We start from the raw sequence: 26,008 nt of genomic DNA, 5'->3' as shown, positions 1-26,008 counted from the left end.
GGAGCCTGCTTAAGATTCTCTCTCTCCCTCTCCCTGTGCCCCTCCCCAGCCCTCTAAAAAATAAAGAAATAAAAAACAAAATTATACTTAGTATTTATGCCTTCGTGTAGTACCCCTCCCAAATGTACCAGACAAGGTTAGACTGTGTGACAAAATACAGCTGAAGTGCTGACCGGTCACTTCTGAGATAAGGCTACAAAAGGCGTTAAAATTTCTGTGGGTGTGCTCTCTCCCCCTCTGTGGTCACTCCCTCTGGTGGAGCCATCCACCATGCCATGACCGCACATAAGGACAGGCCCAAGTGGCAAGGCACTGAAACTTCCTGACAACAGCCACATAAGCCATTTATAAAGTGAAGCAGATGCTCACTTTATAGCCAGGGTCAAACCTTCAGATGAATGCCCGACTCCAACCACAGGAGAGAGCCTGAGCCAGAACCAGTCAGCTAGCCACTCTCAGTTTCCTGCCTCCTAGGAACTGGGTGAGTTAGGGTGAGCTAACAGGTATCTCTCATCTGAACTCAAAGCTATGGGAACTCGGGAACTGAATACATTTCTTTTAAGGAAAACACTCATAATCCTATAGAATGAAAACAACACAAATACTCAGCTAAGCAATCTAATATGAGTGAATCCTATATCGTTTTATAAGATGTTGAACGTATGGCTATTTCAAGCCCAGTAATCATTAACTGAAAAGACTAACTATATAAAATATGCACACACATATATGATAAAGATCAAACTAGGAATTAAAATTCAAGTTTTGGTGTTTTAGATTCATGGAATTCCCCCCCCAACACACACACACAGAGCACCAGACATAAAAAAAAATATTGAGGGTGCCTGGGTGGCTCAGTCGGTTAAGCGACTGCCTTCGGCTCAGGTCATGATCCCGGAGTCCCGGGATCGAGTCCCGCATCGGGCTCCCTGCTCGGCGGGGAGTCTGCTTCTCCCTCTGACCCTCCTCCCTCTCATGCTCGCTGTCTCTCATTCTCTCTGTCTCAAATAAATAAATAAAATCTTTAAAAAAAAATATTGAAAAAGGCAAGAAAATTAAAATATTAATTAAAATGAAAATTAAGATAAAAGGCAAGGATATACAAAATCTATTTTGTTTGTTTTTTGGGGGGGGGGTAAAGAGAGAGGTAGAGACAGAATCTTAAGCAGACTCCATACCCAGAGCAGAGCTGGACGTGGGGCTCAATCTCACAAGCCTGAGATCACAACCCGAGCCAGCATCTAGATTCGGAAGCTTAACCGACTGAGCCACCCAGGTGCCCCTACAATATCTATTTTGGGTAAGTATTTCACCCAAAATAGTCAAAATAAGTAATTTTAATGTTTAAAAGAGTATGCTTTACTGGTTGTAAACTTCGCTTGTATGGAATATCTCATTGCTGAATTACACCAACTAATGTTTTGCTACTGAATTCTTCACTTACCAGTCTTCGGGTTTGACAGCAGAAGGATCTGGGATTTTTGCTCTTTCATCCCATTCATCAGGCTTTTTATCACTGGGATCTTCAATTTCTTTGGGAGGATTAATAGGAGGAACCACATCTTCTAATAGGCTTCCTTGGTTTACAACTATTTGGTCAATTAATACTTCAAATGTGTCATCTGGATTCATCACTAAAGACCAATTTAAATATATTACACTTATCATAATGACTGACATTTTAAAAGATAATCTTCTAAATAAGAAAACTACCCTAAATTTCACGGGCAAATTTTTTTCTCAACCAGAAATCGAGGAATTACAATGTATTAAATCAAAATATGCTAAGATCACTAGGTATAAGGTTTTCTAAAACCAAATATAAAATTTTGTCTTAAGTAATCATAATTTAATGAAAAGCTCCGTTACTTCTGAAATAAAGAATATCCAGTAGCTAACTCAGTTTTGGACTCTCACAACCAGTCAGCTTCACTTTTTTATAATTACAGAATGCAATCCAATCTTCTTCAGTATTTCAAAATACTTTTTTGAAACTATCTCAAACTTCAAAAGTTGCAAATGCACAATAAAGGACTTTTTCCATGAATCACTTGAGAGTAAGTTACTGACTTCACACACATCATCCCTGTATGTTTTAATGTCTATTTCCTACAAACAAGGACATTCCCCTACATAACCCCAATCTAGTCACCAAAATCAGGAAATTCACACTGATACATGACTACCATTTCCTAGAAAATTTTAAAGTTAATTGGCATTTCAAATTCAATGATTCATACACTGCTGTGTAAAATATCTTAAGGTTGATCGGAAATATTCAAGCTTACACTTGTCTGTTTGGAGGTGACTTCTAGCTCTCTATAAGTTCCCAAGCCAAGTGTCATATTGAACCCCCTTTTCCATTGTAATGACAAAATAAAAGTTCTCTCCTCCTTCTGTAAACTTGGGGGTAGTGGGTAAAGTGGGTAAACTTTATATCTTTGGAAAGAATGGTAAATGAAAATAGCTGCCTAACATTTGCTTTCAGTAAGCTACGAAGTAGGAGCTGTCAATGAATGTAAGGATCATCCCAACTTAGTAAGCGGTCTACCACTTTCTGAAGAAACAGTTCTGAAGCAAGAACAATCTCCAGAGGTTTCAGTCAAACAATACCAAGTTACTTACATCAAAATCAAATACTACAATTTATATACAAATCAAATAACACAAACACTCAATGTTTTCTCTCTTCTCTTTTCCTTCAATATTTCCTCTTCTATTACAGCTGAGATTATAAAACTATACTACTACACAAAGGAAAAAGTCAAGATTTAAGCAGAGTAAGATCTTAAATGTAAAAAAAAAGTACTAGATTCTTCCTGATTCAAAAAAGGCATTTCTCAAGAAAAATCTTGAAAAGAATGTGCTGAATAAATTTAGCAACTGAAATTTTTAAAAATTACAGTTAAAACAAAAAAAGCATGTGACAAATACTCATATGTAAAAAGACATCTTTGTCTAAAACTATACTAAATATTTTAAATGAATTTACAGTAAAAAGCATTGGATTATAAAGCCTTTTAAGATACTCTGTGAGGTTCTTAGAACAACTACAAAATGATGTTATAAAAATATAACAGTGGTACAGAAAATTTTTTAAAAAGTCATTCAATAATCCTAGTAAAACAAAGTTTTTGTGTGTAGTAGTAAGAAAGCAAATGTTTGTAAGTTGGACTTGAATTTCAATTCTAGTCCTACCAGTTACTTTTTTTTCCTAGAGCAAGTTACTTAACCTAAGTTAAGGTAAAGTTGAGAGAACCTGCTCACCTCACATGATGGTTCTAAACAAAGTACCTAGCACAGAGCATGGCATGCATTAGGCGACTAATGAAAATTAGTTTTCTTTTTCTAATCTATTTGCATAATTTGTCTAATGGCCACCATGATGATGCTCCTCCACTTTGAATCTCATTTTCTTTTGACATTTTAATATTATAAACATTTTCCCCTGTTGCTAAACACTTCCATGGTTATCATTTTTGTATTGTATATAAAATTCCTACTGTAACATTCGGGTTGCTTTAAATTTACAGTATTATTTTTACACATAGCTCATTTTATTTCTTCTGGGTTATTTTCTTTGGATAAATTCTTGAAAATGGAATTGTGGTTTCAAAACACATAAACTTATGGTCTTTGATATATCACACCAAGTTGCTTTTCACCAAGTTTGTACAAAGTCGAATGAAATTCATTTGTCCTGTTCTAGTTATAATTTCTCATTATCTCTACAGTTTATGTTCCCCCAAACATCCAGTTCTATTTTCCAGTTTCAAAAAAAGCTCTTTACTGTCAATGCTGACATTAAAAATAAAATTGGTCATTGCCTTAGCAGACATGAATGTTTCAGCAACTGCAGTCTTTGGAAAGGAAACTGAAATATCTTAGTCCTGGATAGAGTTGTCCTGTCAGGTTCTGACACGCTACGATTTTAAATAATCATGGACACATCAAAGCTCCAGAACCTTACACGCTTGGGGAGAGGAGAAACAATCCCTTGTAATGTTTCTCCCACTCATTGTCTATGGAAACTCCTATTTACTAAAGTAAAGCTAAATATGTTAATAAAGTGGTTGCTCAATACTTTCTCTTCCGAAGTTTAAATACATGCCACAACTCCCGTGAGGTAGGATCTAACAATAATCACCACAGTCTGTAAGGCCCAAGCTTCTGAGCTGTGCATCAAGGACTTCTTCCTCTTTTATCTTCTTTTCCAGTTTCTTGTTCTTCCAGCACCACTAACGTCACAGCACCTCAAATATCCTCCTATTTTCCATGTTCCAGCCACACTTCAAGACTAATTAATATATAATCTCCTTCACTAAGTTTTCTCTCAGTCTCCACACTGGAAATAATACTGCTCTTGAACTCTTACCTCATCTGCACCCCTCATATGGCACTTTACTCTCTACCTGCACTATATGCATTATAATTATCCTGAAAAGATAAGTTCCTTAAGGGTAGGATCCATGTTTGTTTCTCCCAAAGCACCTGCCATGAAAATATCAGTAGTCAGTGAATATTTTTGAATTTATGAATCAATTAAAAGGATATACCAAGGGTATAAAGATGAGTCTTCCTGTCTGTAAAGAACTTTTTAAGGTCTACATCTGGAGGTTTGGCATGTTTCTCTTCAAAAACTCCAGTTTTAGGATGCTTATGTCTGAAGATAAAATGAAGTTTATAATCTTCTCCACATTTATCTGGTCCAAACATAATGGTATAGGATGTTTTATCATAAAAGTTTTCCTTCAAAGAGAAATGTGTTGGGATTAGTCCAGAATTAGAGTATTTAATGAATTTTTCTATTCTATCCAATTGGGTAGAGGTTATAAAAATGTATTAAATGCTAAATTACCAAAGAATTATTTGACACAAGTGACAATAAAAGATGTAGAAAAAAGACAATTTTTCTTTCAAAAATAGATTTTTAAAAAATGCACATACTACGTCCTTCCTGAAGATGTAGGAGAGAAGCTGAAACCACCCTACCAACATCATGATAAGTTTTAATTACTTTATGTAAATCTGAACTATTAATATTTTGTTAAGAAAATTAAGCACAGAGAAAAGCATACTTACGACTTCAAGACTACAATGATTACCATTACTATTATTCAAGAAGACACCAGAGAATAACCTTCCTGAGCACAGAGTAAAGAGAGATTCAGACACAAACACAGACACAGAGACATGCTCCCTGTTTTACTACTAGTAATTTCTCTTTATTTGGCATGGCCTGTTAGCTAAAAGCATGGATCTGTTGTCAGATCCCGGGGTTCAAATCCTACCACTGCCCTTAACCAGCTGTATGTGGCCCTGAGTAAATTTCTTAGCCTTGATGTAGTCCTGAATGTTTCATTACCTTTCAAATATGGAAATAATAATAGTACCTACCTTATAAGGGTTCTCTGAGGATTAACTGAGTTAATCAGATAAAGTGCTGAGAAAAATACCTAGCATTTAACTTTATTATGTCATTATACTTCTGAGTGATGGTCATCTTACAATGATACCCAAAACAAGAGCTCCAACCTATACTACAAATGGGCTCCCCTTTAACTAATTCTAATAATAGTAACATAAATCCTTTAACCCATGTTTCACAGCCTATGCATAGCCATGCATTCTGACAAATATCTCACTGATGTCTCATTTATCTTATGTCTGTTATATGCAGAAGCCCTGACACAGCCCCCAGCAGGAGAATGCTACAAGAAATGTCTCCAACCTAATACACTTGCTTCATTCTCAAAACATTTTAACCCGTTATTTTTTGTAGACTACCAACTCCTGAACTGACCCACCTTTTTTATTTGGTTCTTTGGCCATTTCATTTTACTGCTTTGCTCTGTTATTTTACTTCTCCAAACAAATTTATGATTCTTAATTTGTAAAGAAAATAACTCAAAGCCGATCTTTCAATGACATTGATAAGCACCATGTTATTTTTTACTTACAGACATGGCAAACTTTATTATGTTGCTAAAGATTACAAAACTGATGCCATCAAGTAACACAGCTGGGTATGAAACTTGAAGGCACACCCTGAAAGCTATACAAACTCATGCTGGTTAAAGATTTTTAAGGTTCTTTTCGATTTCAGTTGAAAATAAAAATTACAGTTTTCTCAACTACTCCTTAAAATATTAACTTTAATAAGGTTTTCTTAAACATTAAAATATCATACCAGATTCAAACCATCAGTGTCTGCTAGGAGTTTAATGTATGCACCTCCACAATCAATACCATCTTGAAAATTTACTTCATATCTAAATGAAGGGAAAAAGAATCATACTGCTGATAAATAAAAAATTACTAATTGCTCTTCAAAATCGAATGTATTACTCTCAATTCATTTAAACACTAATGTTTTACATTACCAGAAAGCTCTTAAAAAGCATATCCACAACATATAGGGAATAAGCAGAAATGCTTTTTCTATGCACATCCTTAAAATATTAAAAATAGAATGATTATAATCAACTATAGAAAAGCCAACCAACTTGTTGAAATAATTTTTTCCACCAAAACTGCTGAATTAAGGGTAAGATACTTTAATACTATAATAGGAAATTTCAAATTCAGGTAACGTATACACTATGCATATTTCTTTATAAACTAAAAAATGAAGATTATGAGGACCATAGCCACAGCAACAGATTTCTAAGAAATTGCTGATAGATCTTAGATATATCCAGTTCACTAATTTGTATTTTAATTCAACTACACCTAACCATATTAGATAACTTGTACATTTAATTAAATACCTCCAGCAAAGAGATTTCATAATCTCAGTCAATAACCTGAAGTATTTCAGACCTTAACAGCCAGGAAATACAGAAAAACAACTGAAAGACTGAACTGATGTGAGAGCCTTTTCATAGATTTGCAACACTGTGTAATTTTCAGCAAAAGTTTTTCTTGTTTTGTTTTTTAAAGGAAATAGTCTTGTTTAGGCAATTGATATAGACATATTGAGCAATATTCAGGAGAAATTTCTGGTAAATTATTGAATTACATGTGAAATAATCAATGAAATCGCCCTCAGAGTGAAAAACAGTAAAAACCAAAACGGCTGTGATTCGGTTTGATGAATTAAAAGAAAAAGAGATGAAAACTAGAGAAGCAACAGGAACCAGTGATAATTTTAAGAAAGGACTGAAGTTTAAAATGTTTCTAAAAAAAAAAAAACTTTAGTGATACAAAAGTAAAAACAACGAAAAAATAGCATACAAAACTGTTTGATAGTTTGAACCTAGTTAGTGTATATATATTTTGCACTGAAAAGAACAAAGGAAATACAGTAAAATCTTAAATGACTATCTGAGTTGCCAGATTTTGGTGATCTTTCCCACTACTTTCTACTCTGCTTTGTTTCTCAAGAAGTCTTACCAGCATGTACTTTGGAGCCAGAGAGACCTGAGATTTATCCTTGATTCTGCCACTTACTCTAGTGACACCTAGTGTAAAGGCAAATTATTCAAGCTCGAGGACCACAAAGGATTGTGATGCTTAAATAATACCATGCACAGCAATGGACAGATGCCCAAAATGTTAGCTTCTGTAGGATCAAAAGAAAGGGTTTGTTCTTTTTCATTTTTGAAATAAAGGACAGTTTGTTTTCCTCAAAGCCTTGTCACTATTTTTATTTTAAGCAGTAGCCGACAAAGAAATTTCTTCTCATGGAACATGTTTTTACAGACTATAAAGTAAGAAATGGTACACAGTGTGAATTAAAGGTAAATATTAATTATTTCAGGTAAAATAAAATAAAAAGATAGTTTTATTATAGGTGATCTAAAGACAAGGGTTTTGTGAAAAGGTAAGAACTGAAAAAAAAATGTTGTAAACTATCTCTATAAATATGAACATAGCTTTGTGGTTGTAATATGCCTAGACCCAATCATTATGTCTATGTCTTACATTGCAAACTTCCAGAGTTTTCAAATCATTAATTGTACCTAATGCAAATAATTCACAGTGGATTAGAGATCAGTGAAATGTGTGTCATATAGCTCAACTGCTGCTATTCCTTAGTCACGGGAAAAAGGAGGACGTGTAAGAGTATGTGGCAACCCTATCTTCTGTAAGACTATCATTCCCCACACTGTCCTACGAAGCAGTAATTCTTGTTGGGGGATGAAATTCTGTGGTCAAATATGTCTGGAAAACACACTACTGAAGTTAGAAACAGGTTTCTGCATGTAGAACTTCTTTCTCCAAGTCTTTAATGGTCAAGCAAATATGCTTCCTCATGTCTAGGATATTCTTCATTTCTAAAGCTTATATGACCACACAATGCATATTAACATGTACACCATGTGGGAAAAGCAGTTTTAGAGGAAAGTTATATTATGAGTCCATAGTATTTATAGTAGTTAATATAAAATTTCTTTATTTAATATCCCATTTCATTTTATCAATATTAAGAGCAGACATTCACTCTCCTTCTTTGAGTTGTTTTTAAGCATAGCAAAGACTTCTATTCAATTCCTGTTGGCCCTCCTCTTCTTTTTTCAGGACATAATTTCACAATTACTTTAATAATTCTTCTAGACTTATTATCCAATCTTTGTTTCTATTTTTCTTCTTTTGCTTACTTGCCTAGCAGTGATTTATACTTTCTGAAAATACTAAATTTGATTCATTTTACTCTGAAAATATTACACGTTCTATTATTTTTCTTTCCCTTTCATTGAAGCCACAAAGGGTCAAAATAGAAAGTGATACTATATTCAAATAAGTTTCAACAGAATAATAGGATTACTTTCAAACTTTCAAGAAAAAAGAAAGGCCAAACCCTGAATAATGACAAATAATATCAAGCTTAAATATTCGTTCCAATAAGTACTTGTAAAAACATTTTTAATTTGTTAAAATAATAGTCATATACTATTTGACATTATTTAAGATTTTAAATTTATTCACGTGACAGTGCAACTAAGCCAAAGCGACACAAGCAAAAAATTAAGCCAATTACACCAAATGCCATATTTTTTAAAACTGCTAAAACACAAAATGACATTTTAGTTATACGATGTAGGAACATGCTTAACAATGTTAACAAAAAAACTGAAAGGGTTCTAGAGTGATATACTTTACAGTTAATAATATTTCTTTGTGTTGTCATTAACTTTGGACAGCCAAATCTTCTCACATAAGGGAGAAAATAACATTTATGCATTTCCTTTGTTTTTAATTTGAATTTTATCAGCTTTGTAATTGTATTTGTATAGATCTATTTTGTCTTATATCCATTTTATGTAGGTGGATATTGAAGAATTTATACCTGATTTTATGACGGTATACATGTAAGCAACATAATAATAAAACCAGTTTATGTCACATTGTCGGGGAGGGGAGGAAAGGATTGTCTGTGAAAACATGTGCCCTTCGATGGAATGAGCACTGGGGGTTATATGCAACTGCTGAATCACTAAATTACCTCTGAAACTAATAATATACTATATGTTAATTAAATTAAATTTTAATTTTAAAAAATTAAAAAAATAAAAGGTGGAAAGACACTGATCTATATATGCATATACTTTTTTTTTAAGAGATTTTATTTATTTATTTATTTGACAGAGAGAGACACAGCGAGAGAGGGAACACAAGCAGGGGGAGTGGGAGAGGGAGAGGCAGGCTTCCCACCGAGCAGGGAGCCCGATGCGGGGCTCGATCCCAGGACCCTGGGATCATGATCTGAGCCGAAGGCAGACGCTTAACGACTGAGCCACCCAGGCACCCCTGCATATACTTTTTAAAATAAATTTGTTTCCTTTGAATCTTATAACTGGTTTAACAGCAACATTTATGGTTCTATTCTGAATATACTCAAATTAATATCCTCAGAGCAAGTAATTTTAAGAAAAGAGTTAAAATAAAAAGGGTGATCTCAGTATGTATTATATAGTCTATGGTGGCAGAATTTTTTATATTATAGTATATATTATATAATTTTTAAATCGACCTGGCTTTCCCTCAAAACCTCAGAGAGTCTGTGTATATACATGCATTGTGTATTTAAGTAAGTGAAACTGAAAAGGAAATCTGGATTTTTATGCCCATTTTATACCCATTATAACTATATTCAGAAGCCAAATTATACAAAACTAATACAAATTTCAGAAAAAGTACTGTAAAACATAATAAAACTTACTGAACGATCAAGGGTTTATCAGCAAAAATGAAGGGTTTTGCTAATACAGCAGCTATTGCATGATGCTTTGCTCTAGATTTCAGTACCAGGCCTCTGTCACCGGGCACTCGGTTTTCTTTCAATTCTTCTATTTCCCATCTTCCTAAAATGTAAAGCAAAGCAATTAAACTAAAACTCAAAACACTGACTTACAAATTATTTACTAGCAGTGACCAATAAGATTTTTTCTTAAAGGCTGATTTGGGAAAAATAAAACAAAATTTTAAATCAATGCACAGAAATGAGTTTCATTTCTATACACCAACAATGAGACAGAAGAAAAAAAAAGTAAGGAGTAGATCCCATTTACAATTGCACCCAAAACCATAAGATACCTAGGAATAAAGCTAACCAAAGACACAAAGAATCTGTACTCAGAAAACTAGAGACCACGCATGAAAGAAACTGAGGAAGACACAAAGAAATGCGAAAACATTCTATGCTCATGGATTGGAAGAACAAATATTGTTAAAATGTCTATGCTACCTAGAGCAATCTATACATTCAATGCAATCCCAATCAAAATACCATCAACTTTTTTCACAGAGCTGGGACAAATAATCCTAAAATTTGTATGGAACCAGAAAAGACCCCGCATAGCCAGAGGAATGTTGAAAAAGAAAACCACAGTTGGTGGCATCACAATTCCAGCCTTCAAGCTCTATTACAAAGCTGTCATCATCAAGACAGTATGGTACTGGCACAAAAACAGGCACATAGATCAATGGAACAGAATAGAGAGCCCAGAAATGGACCCTCAACTCTACGGTCAACTAATCATCGACAAAGCAGGAAAGAATATCCAATGGGAAAAAAGACAGTCTCTTCAACAAATGGTGTTGGGAAAATTGCACAGCCACATGCAGAAGAATGAAACTGGACCATTTCCTTACACCACACACAAAATAGACTCAAAATGGATGAAAGACTTAAATGTGAGACAGTAATCCATCAAAATCCTGGAGGAGAACACAGGCAGCAACCTGTGTGACCTTGGCCGCAGCAACTTCTTGCTAGACATGTCTCCAAAGGCAAGGGAAGCAAGGACAAAAATGAACTATTGGGACTTCATCAAGATAAAAAGCTTTTGCACAGCAAAGGAAACAGTTGACAAAACCAAAAGACAACTGACAGAATAGGAGAAGATATTTGCAAATGACATATCAGATAAAGGGCTAATATCCAAAATCTATAAAGAACTTGTCAAACTCAACACCCAAAGAACAAACCATCCAATCAAGAAATGGGCAGAAGGCATGAATGGACATTTCTCCAAAGAAGACGTCCAAATGGCCAACAGACACATGAAGAAATGCTCAACATTACTTAACATCCGGGAAATACAAATCAAAACCACAATGAGATACCACCTCACCCTAGTCAGAATAGCTAAAATTAACAAGTCAGGAAATAATAGATGTTGGCAAGGATGCAGAGAAAGGGGAACCCTCCTACACTGTTGGTGGGAATGCAAGCTGGTGCAGCCACTCTGGAAAACAGTATGGAGGTTCCTCAAAAAGTTGAAAATAGAGCTACCATACCACCCAGCAATTGCACTACTGGGTATTTACCCCAAAGATACAAATGTAGTGATCTGAAGGGGCACCTGCACCCCAATGTTTATAGCAGCAATGTCCACAGTAGCCAAACTATGGAAAGAGCCCAGACGTCCATCGACAAGTAAATGGATAAAGAAGATGTGTATACACACACACACACACACACACACACACGCACATATACAATGGAATACTACTCAGCCGTCAAAAATGAAATCTTGCCATTTGCAATGACGTGGATGGAACTGGAGGGTATTATCCTAAGCAAAATAAGTCAATCAGAGAAAGACAATTATCATATGATCTCACTCATATGTAGAATTGAAGAAACAAGGCAAAGGATCATAGGTGAAGAGAGGAAAAAATAAAACAAGACAAAACCAGAGAGGGAGACAAACCGTAAGAGACTCTTAATCATAGGAAACAAACTGAGGGTTGCTGGAGGGGAGGGGGTTGAGGGATGGGGTAACTGGGTGATGGACACTGGGGAGGGTATGTGCTGTAATAAGCACTGGGTATTATATAAGACTGATGAATCATAGACCTGTACCCCTGAAACAAATAATACATTATATGTTAATTAATTGAATTTAAATTTTTAAAAAAGGTTGATTGGGAGAAATAAAACAAAATTTTAAAATAAGAAATAATATCTGCAACTGTATGCATGTCTGCTCTTTTTTTCTCCTGAGAATGGTTTCATTTTCTTAGCTATAATTGGAGTATACTTCTCTGACTCTTCAATCAATGAAATTACAGGATGTGGTTTGTTGCATGGATGTATCACCATTGTATTTTTAAAATGAGTTATTTTAAAATTACATGAGATAAAGAGCATCCTTAACACAAAATAAATAGTTTGCATCAGTTGATTTATTTTTAAATATATGGTATTCATCAGCTACTTTCCTTACTTTGCAAAAGTTACTATGGGGATTTAGAGGCACCTGGCTGGCTGGCTCAGTTGGAAGAGCATGTGACTCCTGATCGTGGGGCCGTAAGTTTGAGGCCCACATTGGGTGTAGAAATTACTTAAATAAATAAAACTTAAAAAATAATTTAAAATAAATTTTAAAAATTTATTATGGGGATTTAAATTTTATTTTGAAACCTGTATGCCTAATGAACATAAATTAAGGTCACCCTTCTCAAGCTAGGCCAATTAGCCCTCAGAACTTTTGACCAAGAAAGTAGCAAGCACTGGATAAGCACTAAGCTGTAATATGGCAAAGTTGAGTTAGCTCCTCTCTGGGCTGGGATTTTCCATGTTTAAGATCAGAAAGCTCCTGAAATTAGATTATGGTCTACAGATGGGCTGCCTGTAGCCCAAAAGTTGTGTTTTGGACTTTTTCTTTCTTCTTTTTAGAATAGAGAATAACCAAATCATATTAATTTGTATAAAATGTTCTAGTTTTGAGAATTATAGATCTTGCCTATTCCAATGAAACTCAAATTAGCAAAAACTATTTTCCAGTATCATACCAACTTATATTAATAATTTAATTTATATTTAATACCAACTTATATTAATATTTATTAACAGGCACTTATGAATCACTAATGCTTTTTATTTTTTTCCTTCCTACAAAAAAAAAAAAAAAAAACAGAAAAACTAAGTGTAAGAACCTGAACAGTCATGAGCCACAAAGAAGTATTTTTTGGTCTCTCATTGTGCAGAATTTATTGGGCTTCATAAAATGCATTTTTATTTTTTTTTTAAAGATTTTATTTATTTAGGGGTGACTGGGTGGCTCAGTTGCTAAGCATCTGCCTTCAGCTCAGGTCATGATCCCAGGGTCCTGGGATCGAGCCCCGCATCAGGCTCCTTGCTCAGCGGGAAGCCTATTTCTCCCTCTCCCACTCCCCTGCTGTGTTCCCTCTCTCGCTATGTATCTCTCTGTCAAATAAATAAAAAAATTTTTCCTTCAAAAAAAAAAGATTTTATTTATTTATTTGAGAGAGAGATGACGAGAGAGAACACAAGCCTGGGAGCCCAATGTGGGATTTGAAAAAGGTACCATCTAGCACTTTAATTTTAGAAAACTTGTGCCAGGGAAATTATTGCTCAATGACAAGAGGTTTTTCTCAATTCCAAATAAACAACAACTTTCTATTAACTGATAATTTAGCCAAATTTTAGACAATATCGGTGAATATAAATTCTGGTGTAAACAAAAAAATTTTCTTTTAAGATTTTATTTATTTTAGAGAGAAACAGAGAGAGAGAGAGAGAGCACACTCTGGGGGGAGTAGCAGAGGGAGGGGCAGAGAATCCCAAGCGGACTCCATGCTGAGCGCAGAGCCATCTCATGAGCCTGAGAGCACCACCTGAGCGGAAACCAAGACTCAGGTGATTAACCAACTGAGCCACCCAGGTGCCCCAATTCTAGGGTAAATAAAATTTTAAAAAGGGTTTTACATCCTGAAAGTTGGTTATTTAAATAATTAGTATTTATTCAGTATTTATACTTACTCTGAAAAATGTAAGTGTATTCCAAATGCAAACTCTATACCCCAGCACCTTTCTTAGGTTTGCTTTCTCCTGACAAGCTCCGAATGAGCTTTATTCAAGTGGTACTTGACAGAAGCTGCCATTAACTACTGTGAATAATAAATATTCCTGCAAAAGAATCTAATATTAATCTCAACTAACCACTTTGTAAACAACGCTGCTACTAGCAATATCCAAAATACCATTTTCAGGATCTAGCACTTTAAGATTCCATATTTTTCGAAGTTGCTTTTGAGATGTTGATAAAAGCCATTCAGAAACTATATTAAATCTAATATATGAGAAAATTATTTTCATGGATATTTAAGTTTAATGAGACTATAGACCAAACTTGAGTGCTAAGAAGTTTGGCTTTTTGCTTGTTTGATTTTTAACTTTGAACTCAAGTAAAAACTCATTTAAACATTAAAAGTCAGGGTGCCTCGGTGGCTCAATCATTAAGCATCTGCCTTCAGCTCAGGTCATAATCCCAGGACCGAGCCCCGCATCAGGCTCCCTGCTCAGCGGGAAGCCTGCTTCTTCCTCTCCCACTCCCCCTGCTTGTGTTCCCTCTCTCGTTGTGTCTCTGTCAAATAAATAAAATCTTTAAAAAAATAAAAATAAAAATAAACATTAAAAGCCACTTCTGTCCCGCAAGAAATAGGGATTGAAACTCACTTGTAAGATAAACAATAACTTCATTTTAGGAAACTCCATCAGTGGATTTTTCTAAAATTACAAATGTGAAACAAATATCTACCTGAAGTTCTTGAAAAAACTATAGTGGTGTAAACATAGTTTTTTTATTTTTATTTTTAAATAATCTCTACACCCAACGTGGGGCTTAAATGGTACAACCCTGAGGTCAAAAGTCATATACTCTTCTGAGTCAGCCAGATGCCCCTAAACATAGATGTTTTAAGCCACGCATTCTGTTTAATAATGTGTATTTCCGTGGGTGTATTTTAGGTTGTGTTACATCTCTGCAGACGTCCTGCTTCTTTGGGTGAAATTATCCTTTTCCCTAAATGGATTTAGAGAATGAATGAAATATTGCTTGGTCTGAGCATGTGGTAAAGTTCTTTATGGAGAATATAATCACATACAAACCCAGAGGAGTTGCTGGGATGGAGAACACTGCAAAGGAAGACATGCAGGTACGATCTCCATCTCACACTAAAATAAACTAGGAAAAGGAATAGACAGCTGACATCCTACACCAGCTATTATCTCATGTACTGTTCTTGTCATTGTTGTCATGTAACGGCCTGTTGGAGTCTGCATGTGAGGTCACATTCTTATGTGTATGAGGTCCTCTGAGAGAGGGAATTCCCACGATCAGTCACCTTGAGAAGAGGCTGATCTTGCTTTAGGATACAACCAAGGAGCAGGCTGGTTTTAGATTAGAAGGAAGAAGAAATTCTTTCATCATACTCCAAAAAAGTCCCGTTAGGGAAGATGACCCTTGCATATAGGACATTTCTTTCTATGGCAAAGCCTGAACAGTATCCTAGCAGAGACCCAGACAGGGGACGTAAGGCCCGGAGATGTGGGCTCCAAGAGTAGCCACATATCTCCTAGCTCTCGTAGATTACCCCCCGTTCTGCACTGGCGAGGAGGATCTTGCCCTCAGTTACAACTTGACGGAGGTATGCCCGTGCTTGAGATGCGACGACAGAGAACAGCAGGAGCCAGGGAAACACTGCTGCTGGACAGGCCGCGACTAACTGCAGGGGAATGAAGATTCAACCCTTCCGAGTTAGGAAACCCGATGGTGGCTTAAGCATGGATCACCCAGGGACTTCCGGAAATAGACAAAAATAGACAAAAGACTGAACATTCTGTTGTGAAGCATGATGGCGGCCCAGACCCCATATATTATATTTAATAGAAATATAATTTCAAAAGCTAGTGAACTCAGGGTCATTCTGGTTTTACTGAATATTTAAATAAATATTTTACCATCATATATGGAAATCTCCGCATCTGTATCATCTTTCTTTGCTTTTGATAAGACCCACCTGTAAATAAAGATAAAAGCAAATACGTATCATTAAAACTAAAACCAGCAATTTATAGACACAATGCATATTAGAAATACAACAAAAGATTACCCAAAAGTCACTTCTCATTAAAAAATAAATGCTTAGAAGCTAAATAAAGATGCCCTTATAGAATCTTGCAAGGTTAGAGTTAAATCATATTTGGAATCCACAATTTACTAGTTGCTTGATCATATGTGAGATATACTAAGCCTCAGTTTCCTCACCTGTAAAATGGAGATAAAGATAGTACTTACCTACCTACTTGGGACAGTGTCTGGTATGTAATAATTAATAAATAGTAACATTTTTTTAACCAATATTTAGGATGGAACAGTAATTTGAATTTGTCATCTGAAATCAGGTTAATAATATCTGTCTTTAGGAATGAAGAAATGTCATAAATTTTTACTTTATATTCATAATTCATTTGTATTATTTTCTTTGTATAAATGAATAACTCTTCAAGTTAAACATTTCTATCAATAATAAAAATGCATTAAGGTACTGGTTTACACTGACAAAGTAACAATTTTTATAGTTTTGTAGTAGAGGCAATTTTCACAGGCCAATAACCAGTAACTTCAAAAAAGCTAATTAAATCAAAGAAAACATTCTCTTGAATGAATACTCACCCAGCCAACCTTCCACTATCAAAAGTTTCTGTAAAATATACTTCTCCTATAGGTTGAGGTGTCTTATATTTAATCTAGAAAATAGATTTTTTTAAATCTAAAGTTATTCATCTTTGCAAATATTTTAATTAAATAATCTCACTAGTTAAGAACCCAGTATGTAGTAATGCACATATAAGTAAAATAAATAAAAGGTGACATGGCCTCAAAACGTCGCATCCTAGTACAGTAAGATACAAGACAGTATCAGAGATACAATGCCAGAAAAAAAATACTGTCTAAGTGCAAACAGAGAATACACTGATTCCTTCTAAAACAGGAGGGATGGGGAAAAATTCTATTAGAGAAGGCCTCATGATACAGCTGACATGGCCTTGAAAGGATCCTAACAGGTGACAATATTTGGGAATACAAATCATTAGAAACAGAGGAAATACCATGATCCAACACATATAAGATAAAAAACTTAGCAAACATGTAGATGAGTTTAAAATTAACTCTTAAATTTCACTGTTACATGGTAGAGGATGAGGATACCATTTTGAGAGATTAGGAACCCAGAGAAGAAAAAGATTGAACAGAGAAAGCACTACAAAGCAAAGCACAGTTTCAAGGGCCCTGTACACGTTAGCTGTGGTGATGATGATAATGATATTGGTGGTGGTGATATGGTGGTTCTTCTAATCCTCATAAGACTTCTATGAGCAAAATACTATTATTGCACCCATCTTACATCCACTGTAACATGTAATGATAGGAACTCAGGCTGCCTGGCTCCAAAGCTTATACACTTAACTGCTGTGCTCTATCTATAGAACATACGAACAAAACAGTTTAAGAGATTAAAGATAATTTATTGACAAATTATCAAAAGATAATTTGAACTGATGATGAATGAATAAATTTTGCCTAAAGTAACAGATCAATTTGGGTCCTTTCTGAATCAATCTCTGTGATTTTATCCGTATGATTTCTTTTCTCAGCCTTTAGAGAAAAGGATGCAGAAGTACTTTTTCTATTCACTGTCTCTACCCCAACCTGATAGTACATTTCCTGTCCATTTAAGGGGGGTGGAAACCAATAATCAAACACAATTCCACATAATTGCTGATGGGTCAAGATTCCACTTCCTATCATTTTTTCAAATATCATCAAATGCAGTTGAAGTGGTTGGTATCTCCCAATTCCTTTGAAGTATTAACCTCCAAAGACCCTTGTAGGAGCTGTACCTAAGTCAATCATCAGCGCTTTGATTACTTACCTTCTGTAGAGTGCATAACTAGGTTTTAAAAGAAATGTCCTTGTAGAGTTTAAACTTTAACAAGAGAAAGAATATTCACCTTAAACAGCCAAACAACACTTTCATTTGCAAATGAAAAACTCTCAAGGTAAGTGAGGTGAAGAAGTCTGTACCAGCGATAGGCTATGGTGCTCAGCCCTTGAATTAGCTGCTATAGCATAATACAACTCATCCATTCTTACCATCAACAAGACTTCTGACAAATTTTCTGATTGTCTCAATATTATCTATGACTATTCCTCAATGTAAAGGTTCTTCTGGATTGTCAGGATGTACAAAAATCTCTGCAAGGTTATTCAGACTCCTGTGAGTCACCACCTCAAACCACGTCTTAACAATGCCGAGCCACAAACACAGGTGAGCCTTATTAAATGCCTACCTCATGATCACCTCCCTTTCTTATTCATCCTCCTAGTTAGCATTTCCTTTCCTCAGGGAAATAAGAACTTACTTTACTTCTAGGAGAACTGCAAATTATACTACCTTATCTCCTATCTGAAGAGGGCTGGCAGTGTCAGAAGAATGAAAACCTTTCTCTTATATAGAAGTCCATCAGTCCTCTTCAGCAGTGACAAATTCCTATTCTGATAGTAAAAACCTTCCCCATATTTACTTTGTAATAAAACTGTACCAGGTGCAATGCATAAATTTCTGTAATACATGGGCACTCTAATAGTTGGGGAAAAAACAGTGTTTTTCTATTTGTTTAGAAAATGAATACTGTTAGAACTGAAATGAATCTTAAGAGGTCACTCTCCTCTGTATTCTGTAAAGGAATAACTTACAACTCATTTCTCAATAACCTTACCTCTGAGGAGAGTTCACCTTCATTAACATCAATCTCCTCTGAATTTTCATCAAAATCTTCCATCTCAACACCATCATCCATAAATTCTGCATTAATTGAGATGAACAGAAGACCCAAACATAGCCAAAAGCTTTGGAAATGCATACTGATTACCTGTGAAGTTAAAAGTTATCAGTGAAAATAAAAGTTGTGAAAAATACGTAAGTACACTTACAAAGGAATAATTTTTCTTTAATACCACCTTTATTGTAGGATGGCTTTTAAAACAAATCATTGACAAAATTATTTAAATTACACTTTGAACAAATAAAAACACAAACTTCAAATCCCACAGGACACAGATTCTAGAGCTACCCACCTGCCTCTAAAAACAAAGAGCCAAGGAGCAGCTGGGTGGCTCAGTCGGTTAAGCACCTAACTCTTGGTTTCCGCTCAGGTCGTGATCTCGAGTCCTGAGATCCAGTCCTACCTAGGGCTCTGCTCAGCAAGGAGTCCACTTGTTCCTCTCTCTCTCCCTCTGCCCTTCCTCTGCACATGCGTGCACTCACACTCTCTCATAAATAAATAAATAAATAAATAAATAAATAAATAAATAAATAAATAAAATCTTTTAAAAAACAAAGAGCCAGCATTTAAACCTAAAGATATCAACAACAGTGATTACCAAACTCAAATAATATGTGGACCCCTGGGGTGCCTGGGAGGCTCAGTTGGTTAAGAGTCTGCCTTCAGCTCAGGTCATGATCAGTGGGGAGCCTGCTTCCCCCTCTCCTTCTGGCTTGTGCTCTCTCTCACTATCTCTGTCTCTCTGTCTCTCTCTCTCAAATAAATAAAATCTTAAAAAAAAAATATGTGGACCCTTTTAAAAGAAAGAAATAAGGATCATGATTCTCAAATGTTTGTTTTTTTATTACAATGTTGCTTAAGTATATATAAACATACAACCAGAGTTTCATAATTATGAAACCAAAGTACACTTACATATAAACACAAAAAAAACTAAAGAAAAATAATTTTATCACAATTTAATGTGACAGTCTTTTCATGAATCAAATCACAGCTAAAAGAACAATCAAACTGCAATCAGGTTGACTAAGTTGGATAACATTCTTTTACATTTATCATAATACTTTGATGACTCAGTAATTTAAACATTTCTCTATTTAAATACTGCAAAATGTCCATTCCTTATTATAACATTACTTGCGCAGAAACCAAATATAATTTGGCTGCCTCCTGGAAGAAAATATAATATGATTTGTATAATTATGTCTTTTTTTTTAAAGATTTTATTTATTTATTTGACAGAGAGAGATAGCGAGAGCAAGAACACAAGCAGGGGGAACGGGAGAGGGAGAAGCAGGCTTCCCACTGAGCAGGGAGCCCGATGCAGGGCTCGATCCCAGGACCCTGGGATCATGACCTGAGCCGAAGGCAGACGCTTAACGACTGAGCCACCCAGGCGCCCCTGTATAATTATGTCTTGCTCTATTCCCATTAACATGTTAAAATTCAAGTTTTATTTTTTGGTGCCAATGGCCTTTTAAACACAAAGTAAATGTGGACACCGAAAGAGTGTGGCAGTCCTTGGTTATAAGGTGGGCAGGTGATCCAGATGATCCACAGTATAGTTCTATTACTTTTTTTTTTTTTCCAGTTACCATCAACATGACAAATTTTTTTAAAAAGTAAATTCTTAGAGGGGTGCTTGGGTGGCTCAGTCGTTAAGTGTCTGCCTTCAGCTCAGGTCATGATCCCAGGGTCCTGGGATCGAGCCCGCAGCGGGCTCCCTGCTCCGCGGGAAGCCTGTTCTTCTTCTCCCACTCCCCCTGCTTGTGTTCCCTCTCTCGCTGTGTCTCTGTCAAAATAAATAAATAAATAAAATCTTTAAAACAAACTAACAAAAAAAGTAAATTCTTAGAAAGAACGCTTAGATCTTCCACAAAATATCTATAGCCCCTACATGGGTCTGCTTAAGAAACACTGGATTTACGAGATAAGCAATTTACATCCACCAGAATGGTTATAATCAAAAAGAGACAATAACAAGTGCTGGGAGGATGTGGAGAAATTAGAACCTTTATACCCTGCTGGCAGGGATGTAAAATGATGCAAGTTTTGGAAGACTGTATGGCAGTTCTTCAAAATGTTAAAAATAGAATTACCCTATAACCTAGCAATTCCACTACTAGGTATCTGCCCAAGAGAAACGAAAACAGATAGCTACACAAAACGTAAATATAGATGTTTAAAGAAACATTTTTCATAATAACCAAAAAATAGAAACAACCCAAATGTCCATCACCTAATGGTTAAACAAAATGTGGGCTATCTATACAATAAAATATGATTTACCAATAAAACAGAATGGAGTAATGGTATGTTACAAGATAGATGAATCTCAAAAAACATGCTGAGTGAAAGAAGCCAGTAATAAACCACCACATATTGCATGATCCCACTGAAAAGACACAGGCAAATCCATAGAAACAGAAAACAGATTTAGTGAGTGCCTAGGAAAAGGAGTGGGAAGAAAGGGTTAAGGGGTAATGAAAATGTTCTAAAATTGTGGTTAAAAATGGTTACATAACTCTGTAAATGTATTAAACCCCCTTCACTTTCACACATTAAACAAGTGAACTGGAGGTGTACAATGTATTAATAAAGCTGTTTTTAGAAAAGAAACATCAGATTATAAAAAGCTTTCTTCCACATAGTTAGCCCAAATGATTAGAACTCTTCTTTTTTTAATCTCCAATGCCTATATCCCTCATCCATCCACCCACCTCCCCTCTGGTAACCATCAGTTTGCTCTCTATGGTTAAGAATCTGCTTCTTGGTTTTCTCTTTTTTTCCTTTGTTCTTTTGTTTTGTTTCTTAAAACTCCACATATGAGTGAGATAATATGGTATTTGTGTTTCTCTGACTTACTTTGCTCAGCATAATACTCCCTAGTTCTATCTGTGTTGTTGCAAATGGCACGATTTCATTCTTTTTTTTTTTTAAAGATTTTATTTATTTACGTATTTGAGAGAGAGAATGAGAGAGAAAGAGAGCAGGAGAGGGGGGAGGGTCAGAGGGAGAAGCAGACTCCCTGCCGAGCAGGGAGCCCGATGTGGGACTCGATCCCGGGACTCCAGGATCATGACCTGAGCCGAAGGCAATCGCTTAACCAACTGAGCCACCCAGGCGCCCCATTCTTTTTTATGGCTAATATTCCTGTGTTTTGTGTGTGTGTGTGTATGTGTGTGTGCGTATGTGTACACACCACAACTTTATCCATTCAACCACCAATGGACACTTGGGCTGCTTCCATGATTTAGCTATTGTAAATAATGCTGCAATAAACATAGGGGCACATATATCCCTTGAATTAGTGCTTTTGTATTTCTGGGGTAAATACCCAGTAAATACCCAGTAGTGCAATTCCTGGATCATAGGGTAGTTCTATTTTAATTTTTTTGAGGAACCTCCATACTGTTTTCTACAATGGCTACACCAATTTGCATTCCCACCAACACTGCAAGAGGGTTCTTTTTACTCCACACCTTTGTTAACATTTATTGTTTCTTGTGTTTTGATTTTAGCCATTCTAACTGGTATAAAGTGATATCTCATTGTAGTTTTGATTTGCATTTCCTTGATGATAAGTGATATCGAGCATCTTTTCATGTCTGTTAGCCATCTGTATGTCTTCTTTGGAGAAATGTCTGTTCAAGTCTTTTGCCCATTTTTAATTGGATTATTTGGTTTTGGGGTGTTGAGTTGTATCAGTTCTCTATATACTTTGTTTACTAACCCTTTACCAGGTATGCCATTTGCAAATATCTTCTCCCATTCAATAGGTTTCCTTTTAGTTTTGTTGTTTCTTTCACTGTGCAGAAACTTTTTTGATGTAGTCCCAATAGTTTATTTTTGCTTTTATTTCCCTTGCCTCAGGAGACATATTTAGAAAAATGTTGCTACAGCCAATGTCAGAGAGATTACTGCCTGTGCTCCCTTCAAGGATTTTTATGGTTTCAGGTCCCACATTTAGGTCTTTAATCCATTTTTAGTTTGTTTTTGTGAAGGGTGTAAGAAAGTGGTCCAGTTTCATTCTTTTGCATGTGGTTTCCAGTTTTCCCAACACCATTTGTTGAAAAGACTTTTTCCCATTGCATATTCATTCCTCCTTTGTTGAAAATTACTTGACTGTATAATTGTTTTCTGTTCTATTCCACTGATCTGTGTCTATTTTTATGCCAGTACCATACTGTTCTAATTACTACCACTTTGTAATATAACTTGAAGTCTGGAATTGTGATACCTCCAGTTTTATTTTTCTTTTTTAAGATTGCTTTGGCTATTTGAGGTCTTTCGTGGTTCCATACAAATTTTAGGATTGTTTGTTCTAGTTCTGTGAAAACTGCTGTTGGTATTTCAGTAGGGGTTACATAAATGTGTCAATTGCTTTGGGTAGAACAGACATTTTAACAATTTGTTCTTCCAATCTATGAGCATGGAAATGTTTTTCCATTCCTTTGTATCATCTTGAATTTCTTTCATCAGTGTTTTATAGTTTTCAAAGTAGAGGTCTTTTCACCTCTTTGGTTAAGTTTATTCCTAGATATTTTATTGTTTTGGGTACAATTGTAAATGGGATTGTTTTCTTAGTTTCACTTTCTGCTGCTTCATTCTTAGCATATAGGAATGCAACAGAAGATTTTGGGTCCTGCAACTTTACTGAATTCATTTATCAGTTTAGTAGTTTTTGGGTGGAGTCTTCAGAGTTTTCTATATATAATAATATGTCATCTGCACATAGTGAGTTTTACTTCTTCCTTAGCAATCTGGATGCCTTTTATTTCTTTATGTCATCTAATTGCTTTGGCTAGGACTTCCAGTATTCTGTTGAATAAAAGTGGTGAGAGTGGACATCCTTGTCTTGTTCCTGACCTTAGGGGGAAAGCTCTATGTTTTCCACCATCGAGTATTGTGTTGGCTGTAGGTTTTCATATAAGGCCTTTATTATTTTGAGATTTGTTCCTTTCTAGACCTACTTTGCAGAGGGTTTTTGTTTTTTGTTTTTTACCATGAATGGATTTTGTACTTCTTCAGATGCTTTTTCTGCATATACTGAAATGATCATATGGTTTTTATCCTTTCTCTTATTGATGTGACATATCATGTTGATTGTTTTATGAGTATTAAACCACCTTGCATCCCAGGAATAAATCCCACTTGACTGTGGTATATGATTTTTTTAAATATATTGTTGGATTCAGTTTGCTAATATTTTGTTGAGGATTTTTGCATATATATTCATGAGAAATACTGGCCTGTAGTTCTCTTTTTTTGTGATGTCTTTATCTGGTTTTGGTATCAGGGTAATGCTGGCTTCATAGAATGAATTTGGTTTCCTTCCTGTGGTATTTTTTGGAATGGTTTGAGAAGAATGGGTATTAACTCTTTTTCAGTATTTGGCAGAATTTGCCTGCGAAGCCATCTGGTCCTATACTTTTGTTTGTTGGGAGTTTTTTGATTACTGATTCCATTTCATTGCTGGTGCTTGGTCTATTCAAAATTTTCTATTTCTTCCTGCTTTAATTTTGATAGGTTACACATTTCTAGGAATTTATCCATTTCTTCTAAGTTGTCCAATTTGCTGGCATATAGGTTTTTATAATATTCTGTTACAATTGTTTGTATTTCTGTGGTGTCAGTTGTTTCTCTCCTCTTTCATTGGTAATTTTATTTGAGTCCTCTCTCTTCTTTTTTTTTTAATAAGTCTTGCTAGAGGTTTATCAATTTTGTTGATCTTTTCAAAGAACTAGTTCCTGGTTTCATTGATCTGTGATTAGAACCCTTCCTAATGAGATCAAAACTTAAGTGAATATGTGGGCCAGTTAAGCCTTGATTTCTTCTATGGGACACTGGCTATAACACTGAAGTTTACTTTGAAAAATGCATGTTGTTGTTTTTTTTAATTGACCAATCTACCATAATAGGAATATTCTATATTAAAAAGTATGTTAATACCACCCTCTTTATGGACAAAGACAACACAAAAAATGATGTATGCTGTTATTTGTTAGAAGAGTTTGAGCTCCCTGAATCATAATAAAAAGAAGTGTAACTGAGATAGAAAGTAAATTTAAAGAGACCAATTTTTTTATGTTAGTCACCATACAGTACATTAGTTTTTGATGTAGTGTTCCATGATTCATTGTTTCCATATAACACCCAGTGCTCCATGCAATACATGCCCTCTTTAATACCCATCACCAGGCTAACCCATCCCCCCAACCCCCTCCCCTCTAAAACCCTCAGTTTGTTTCTCAGAGTCCATAGTCTCTCATGGTTTGTCTCCCCCTCCAACTTCCCCCCTTTCATTTTTCCTTTCCTTCTCCTAATGTCCTCCATGCTATTCCTTATGTTCCACAAGTAAGTGAAACCATATGATAATTGACTTTCTCTGCTTGACTTATTTCACTTAGCATAATCTCCTCCAGTCCCAATCATGTTGATGCAAAAGTTGGGTATTCATCCATTTCTGATGGCTAAGTAATATTCCATTGTATATATGGGCCACATCTTCTTTATCCATTCATCTGTTGGAAGGGCATCTTGGCTCTTTCCACAGTTTGGCTATTGTGGACATTGCTGCTATGAACATTGGGGTGCATATGGCCCTTCTTTTTACTACATCTGCATCTTTGGGGTAAATAGCCAATAGTGCAATTGCTGGGTCATAGGGTTGCTCTATTTTTAATTTTTTGAGGAACCTCCACACTGTTTTCCAAAATGGCTGTACCAACTTGCATTCCCACCAACAGTGTAAGAAGGTTCCCCTTTCTCCACAACCTCTCCAACATTTGTTGTTTCTTGCCTTGTCAATTTTTGCCATTCTAACTGGTGTAAGGTGGTATCTCAGTGTGGTTTTGAATTGAATTTCCCTGATGGCTAATGACGAACATTTTTTTCATGTGT

General features: G+C 35.5%; 1 protein-coding gene across 1 annotated transcript in view; it reads right to left on the bottom strand.

Annotated features, from left to right (window-relative positions):
- The window catches only part of CLGN (calmegin), a 58,809-nt gene that overhangs the window by 22,291 nt on the left and 10,510 nt on the right, over positions 1-26,008 (bottom strand). The window contains exons 2-8 of the mRNA XM_021679335.1: positions 19,040-19,192; positions 16,932-17,005; positions 16,217-16,275; positions 10,166-10,307; positions 6,191-6,272; positions 4,557-4,749; positions 1,445-1,634 (exon numbers count right to left, since the gene is read on the bottom strand). Coding sequence (XP_021535010.1) covers positions 1,445-1,634; positions 4,557-4,749; positions 6,191-6,272; positions 10,166-10,307; positions 16,217-16,275; positions 16,932-17,005; positions 19,040-19,183 — 884 coding nt within the window. The 5' untranslated portion in view covers positions 19,184-19,192. The remainder of the gene's footprint in view (positions 1-1,444; positions 1,635-4,556; positions 4,750-6,190; positions 6,273-10,165; positions 10,308-16,216; positions 16,276-16,931; positions 17,006-19,039; positions 19,193-26,008) is intronic.

Source organism: Neomonachus schauinslandi, chromosome 2 (genome assembly GCF_002201575.2).
Source record: "Neomonachus schauinslandi chromosome 2, ASM220157v2, whole genome shotgun sequence".
Taxonomy (NCBI): domain Eukaryota; kingdom Metazoa; phylum Chordata; class Mammalia; order Carnivora; family Phocidae; genus Neomonachus; species Neomonachus schauinslandi.
The sequence above is the reverse complement of the archived record's forward strand: the minus strand, read 5'-3'. Positions and strand labels throughout refer to the sequence as shown.